Below are 6,049 nucleotides of genomic sequence, written 5' to 3' on the forward strand. Positions count from 1 at the left end.
CAATTTAATAAAAAGATAATAAAAAAAACTAATGTTGATAATTACTGAATGGACCTAATTCAAGAAAGTGAACTAAACCCAATGACTCACCAAATTGGAGAGTTTACCCTAATTAGAAATGGTCCTTTCATTTGTCTAATCATCACCCCCCTTCCTGAAATGTCAACTACATTCCGGTTGCTTCTTTCATTGCTTCACACCCAAACGGTTGAACTTCACTTAATATAAATATATATAAACTTCTGAGATGCAGCGAACCGCTTTCATCATCATTTTATGAAACCACAGCTTTGTAGATTCCACACAAACAAGTAGCGTCCAAGAGGTTGAAGACAACAAGAACAAAAGTAAAGAATACCACTCCAGCAACCGTTGGTCATCAACCAGTATAATTATTTTGATTTGCAGTTAGCCATGGCAGATGAATTTCAGACACCTGGGAACTGGTGGGACTCATCTTCAAGAACCAGGTTCGAGACGGGGGCATCGCCCCCATCTTCGAGCCTAAATAGCTTGGGAAGCTTTGGATGGCAACCTGACATGGTTGACATCAAGGCTAGGTCTTCTATGGATTCCGGGTCGGTCTCAGGTACTTCTTCTATGGTCTTCCATGATACTCACAAGCTGCAAGAAGGGTCCGACTCTGCGAGCGGCGGCGACCCCAACTTGCATATGATGGGTTCAGGGCTTTCCTCTCAGGCCACAGATTGGAACCAAGCCTTATTGTAAGTCCAAAAATAACAGTTCATAAAATTACTATTATTTTATTTTATTTTTTGGATGAACAAATATATACAACTTGATCATGGTGCTCAATATATAGAAACCTAAAAGGGATTTTGTCTTTCACTTCATTCATTTGTATAACTTGATATGTGTACAGTCGCGGTGAGAAGGCGGAGACTAGTTTTCGATCAATACTACAAGAAAACATGAACTCCAGTACTGCTAACTTTCAGCAAGAAAGTGACCAACAGCTCCAATGGAGGGAAAAGTTGTTTGCTGGTGGTTGTGGGGACTCTTCTAACGAGTTTAAGCAAATGAACCGGGGATTTTCTTTAGACCAAACACAGTTTAGCCCTCAGTACAGCTCTGGGGAAAGCACGGTGACATGTCAAGGATTGCCTTCTAGTTTTCAAATGGATTCAGCATCAGCAGCTCTGTACGGAAGCCCGTCTACAATATTGCAAGGAATACTGGGACCTCATCATGATAATCATCCTCAGCAACCTAATTCAGCAACCATCAATTTTCCTTATCAAGGAAATTATGGAATTAATAATTCTAGTGAGTTATTGCCTTCTTGGTCTAAAATCCCCCAGTTTCTGAGAACATCACCTCCCAAACAACCTCCTCATAGCCATTTACAATTTTCTAATAATGCTCCCTTTTGGAATGCACCTCATGAGGCCGCCATGAAAGACGTCCGGCCAAGCTTTTTCCCCTCATTGCAGCCACAATTTCCCGCGGCACGATTTGATGAAAAACCAAAGGTATGCAATTGTTGTTAAAGACAATCAGTGGAATCAAAAACTTGTTAAGGAATGAACCGACATTATACATTGCGACAGTATATGTCAAGCAACAGTTCGAGAATTGCGTTTCATAATCATCATGATTAGGGTTTTGATTGTAATGATTGGAGTTTTAACATGTTAAATATTGGGCTGAGCAGAATATATCTGAAGTTCAGGAATCGGGTGCAGTGGGGAAGAAAAGTGGGAGTGAAGTAGTATCCAAAAGGCCTCGGAATGAAACCTCATCGGCTTTGCCAGCTTTTAAGGTACACAAAATGAGCAATCAACCTTTTTTTTCATTTTTTTCATTTTGGTTTGACAAGAAGCTAGCGATGAATTGTGTTGAGCTTTTTCTTTTATCATAGACATAGATGAGAACTTGTAGCTTGGTTTTAGGTGAGGAAAGAGAAGATGGGGGACAGAATCACTGCCCTCCAACAATTGGTTTCACCTTTCGGAAAGGTAAGTAAATTTAGCTCCAAAACGCTATCTATCTTCTTTACTTTCACAAAGAGCTAGCTAGAGAGTGAGATATCATTCTCTTTCTGAATTTAAAAAGTGTGCGTTACTTTAATTTTATCTTTTCAAAGTATAAAATGAAAACTTTGATTGTGTATGATGATTTTAAATAATCATGTTATTGTGTGTCAGACTGATACAGCCTCAGTACTCTCTGAAGCCATCGAATATATCAAGTTCCTCCATGAACAAGTTAATGTAAGTCTTATAAAGCTATAGTGTATATGCACCTTAGGCATACATAGAACTTCGATAAACTAATGACTTCGATTAAATAATATTTTTGACCGGTCTCGATTTGGGATAACGCGTTATTAATAATTCAGTTAATGCATTATAAAAATTTCATGTATGTTGCATTATAAAAATTTCATGTATGTCCCATATAATATATATATTAATAATTTTCTGATACATAATGTTTATGATTCTACTACGAGGCCTTCCTAAAATATGACTGAATCATTGTTTGTTTCTTTTTGAAATTGATGTCACCTTAGATCTCATCTCTAACTTTTTTTGACATGATAAGAAGTTTAAGTGTGGTTTTCTCATACTGCAACAAAAAGTTATCAATGTCATCACCGCTTTGAGAGATTTTTTTTTTTTGAAATGGCCTCCATTAGTAGAACTATCATCCATATTTAACTAGATTTTTTGTTTGGTTAAATGTTCATCAAATGGAACAATATAGTACATGTCCTGAGTTCAATTCTTGCCGCTGGTGAATTTTCCCGACCCTTGGAAGGGTGGACGGCCGTGGCGAAGGGCCTAGCTGGTTCCCTTTTTTTGTTAAAAAAAAAAAACAATGTACACTCTATTTTTGAAGGAAAATAAGTAAAATTCATGAATTTAATTGGTTAAACAAATACATAGAATTGTTTGTTCGTAAAATGAGAAATGAAATACATGTACAATATTTAAGAAAATAAGAAATACTTTGATAAATTAATAAGTTATTAATTAATTGATAAATTAATAAACGAATAATTTATTGTTTATTTAATATTCTGTTTTTAGTAGATTTCTTTATCCAAAAGCTATTAGTTTATAGTGGTTTAGCTAAATAATAATGTATATATAATATGTTTTGATCTTATAATATCAGGTTTTAAGCACTCCATACATGAAAAGTGGAACTGCCATACAACACCAGCAGCAGGTATATTGTATTCTCCTTCTTCTGCTACCTGAAAAAATAATACCTATGTACTGATTCCAATAGGTGCAATCAGTTTCTTGGTACTACCAAATATTTTTATTTTAATCTCCTGTAGATTAATTTGTACCAGCAATTTTTCCTTTACCTGTCAATACAGATGTCTGATAAATCTAAGGACCCCGATGGTCCAAAGCAAGATCTTAGAAGCAGAGGGCTGTGTTTAGTACCGGTTTCGAGCACATTCCCGGTGACACATGAGACAACAGTTGATTTTTGGACACCTACATTTGGAGGAACTTACAGATAGAGCAAAGAGAAATGGTAGATTAATGAAGTATGTACGTACGTAGGACGCGTACTTGTATGTATCTTATTAAACCGTAACTGAGTAGGGAATGATAAGGCGAACGAGAAAGAGAGGAGGGAAACAAACAGAGATATGCTTACATATGTGACCTGGTCTGGGATGGAAAGAAGTAATAAAACTGGTGAGGGACATGAGAAAAGGCGAATGACCCTCCAAAGAACATGAAATTGTTGGGCCAGCTACAGGCAGAATGATGCAGGGTTGGCCAATAGGGACCAATTGGAGCATATTAATTGTTGTAATAAATTGAATAATTATGATTAGGAGGTGGATTAAGAATAAGAAACAGATGCTGAATTTAGGGAAAGTTTATGATGAATTAGTTTTAGAGAGAAAAATTGTTGTTATAGGAGCTGATTTTAATATAGAAAGATAAAGAAGTTTTTATTCCTTGTTGCTATATAGTGAATAGAGCTGGCACTACCTTTAGTTTAACACCAAAAGGAAGATGGAGAAAATTTGGAAGGAATAATTAAATTTTTAGAAAAATGGGAGTGAGTAAGTGTGGGGATGGCATTTGCTTGGAGATCTCACTTTTTATTATTTTACGTGATGGGAATATGTTAGTGGAAGTCAGAAGATGGCCCTGTGCACCTCCTTTCAGGTTTATTTACAATTTGTTATTGGATTTCAATTTTGTTATTAAAACTAGAGGTTGTCTTTTAGATGCTATCAGTCATGATCTGTGCTTTTTGTCGAATGGTCACATTCATTGGGAGGTAGAGAGAGGTCCAAACTTTCTTCTTTTTCCATACATAGATATATTTTCTATCGTCATATGGTCTTCCCCTCACGCCCAACCAGCCCCCACACCCCACCCCACCACCCCCGCGCCCCCCCCCACCCCCAACCCACCCCCCAAACCCCCCCACCGCACCCCCGCCCCCCAACTTCCCCCCCCCCCCCCCCCCCCCCCCAAAAAAAAACACCCCGGCGTCTAATTCATGTTGTTTTCCCATAATTGGTTTTTTTTAATTTCATTCTAATGTGGGTTATACAGGGTTTTTTTAATTCACATATATGTTGAGTGAATTAGCATGAGAGGACTTGTTGAGAATGTAAATCTCATACCGGGAATTAAAGGCTTGTTTGGAAGTGTGAATCTCATATACATGGGACTTGTTGATAATGTGAATGTTGTTCATGATGTGATTTAGATTAGATTACAATGCCATTCGCTTGGATAAAAACAAATATGCTACTACAATGTTACTTATAGAAAATATTTGACTGACAATTGTCATCCATTAAATTTGAACTCATAAGTCGTAACCTTTTTTAACGAAATAGAAATTGAATGTTTCAAAGCCAGATTTCATTGGTAATTTTTTTTTTTTTTTTTGGTCAAATGATAGATTTGTTGGGTTAAATATTAGATTAGGGAGTCAACTTCGAACCCACATCATGATGCCAGGACAACACTCGTCTCCACCACTGTGGTGGAGAGCCACTTGCTCATTGGTAACATATTTGTCTTTGTATTTGTAGCAAGAGTTCTATTGTTGCCTTCTCTCCCCTTGAATAGAACACCTATATTAATACATAAAACAAATTTTGCCAATTGGGGATACCATTTTAGTTTCTACATCTCTTTCATCAAACTTATTTCAGAACAAAATAAATATACTGTGAAAGAAATTTTACTCAAAAAATACCTCATCCCCTTGAAAAAGAAATCTCTGCACAGTTCGAAATCAAAATAAAGTGAACCATTTTTTAGTTGACTATTGCTTGGGATAAAGTATCACCTTCTAACACAAGTAATTAAAAAGTCTCGTGTAAGCTGTAACACAAGTAACATGCTTTTGACACCAAAAACCTACATCGAGAGAGGATATTATTATCGTTTTGGTTTCTTTTATGAGAATTGTTATTGGCACTCCAAAAATCACATTCTACGCTCCAAACTTTCTATATTTAGAAAGAAAAATACATTTGTGAGGAGTGGAGAATGAGATTTTTGGAATGCCAATAACACTTCCCTCTTTTATATATGGACTTTTGAATTTAACAAAACATTGTAGAATTAGAGGTTTTCTGCTTTGTTTTTCAACCACGGTTTTAGTATTTTACAGCACAAACACTACTACTCACCACCACAATGAATATATATCTACACTCGAATGTCCATGTAACTAAATGGATACCTATTGACCATCTCTACCCTTTCCCTATGAGCGATAATTTTATTAGTCATATAGACGAGAGGGTTCTAGTCATAGTGGTTATAGTATTTGGCAATGTTTATGTGTCAAAGTAAACACGATAACATTGATAAATAGATTAGTTAGCATCAATTTTTTATCCAACAAGAAAAAAAAAACCGCATGAAATGTTTTGACTCAACACCTACATGATATTGAGCAGAATGACCTCTAACTTATAATTAAGTTGTCTTATATCTTCGCTAAATGAAATATGGCGAATGCCAAAGTTGCCAGCTTCACATTCTAGAGCGTTTTCAAACGTTTTGACAACAATCTT

General features: G+C 36.2%; 1 protein-coding gene across 1 annotated transcript; it reads left to right on the plus strand.

The window, feature by feature from the left end:
* Positions 1 to 280: 280 nt before the first annotated feature.
* Positions 281 to 4,100, plus strand: LOC137716601 (transcription factor bHLH123-like). The gene is made up of 7 exons (XM_068456047.1): positions 281 to 725; positions 884 to 1,493; positions 1,676 to 1,783; positions 1,914 to 1,979; positions 2,169 to 2,234; positions 3,145 to 3,198; positions 3,356 to 4,100. Exons 1-7 carry the CDS (start codon positions 415 to 417, stop codon positions 3,503 to 3,505), a joined length of 1,365 nt encoding a protein of 454 aa, XP_068312148.1. The 5' UTR covers positions 281 to 414; the 3' UTR covers positions 3,506 to 4,100.
* The last annotated feature ends 1,949 nt before the right edge of the window (positions 4,101 to 6,049 follow it).

This window comes from Pyrus communis, chromosome 14 (assembly GCF_963583255.1).
Source record: "Pyrus communis chromosome 14, drPyrComm1.1, whole genome shotgun sequence".
NCBI lineage: Eukaryota > Viridiplantae > Streptophyta > Magnoliopsida > Rosales > Rosaceae > Pyrus > Pyrus communis.

Bases quoted from the DNA above. Each gene is read 5' to 3' on its own strand.
- LOC137716601 (XM_068456047.1), top strand. From the start codon at position 415: ATGGCAGATGAATTTCAGACACCTGGGAACTGGTGGGACTCATCTTCA. The intron at 726-883 runs GTAAGTCCAAAA...ATATGTGTACAG, and splicing joins GATTGGAACCAAGCCTTATT to TCGCGGTGAGAAGGCGGAGA. The intron at 3,199-3,355 runs GTATATTGTATT...CTGTCAATACAG, and splicing joins CCATACAACACCAGCAGCAG to ATGTCTGATAAATCTAAGGA.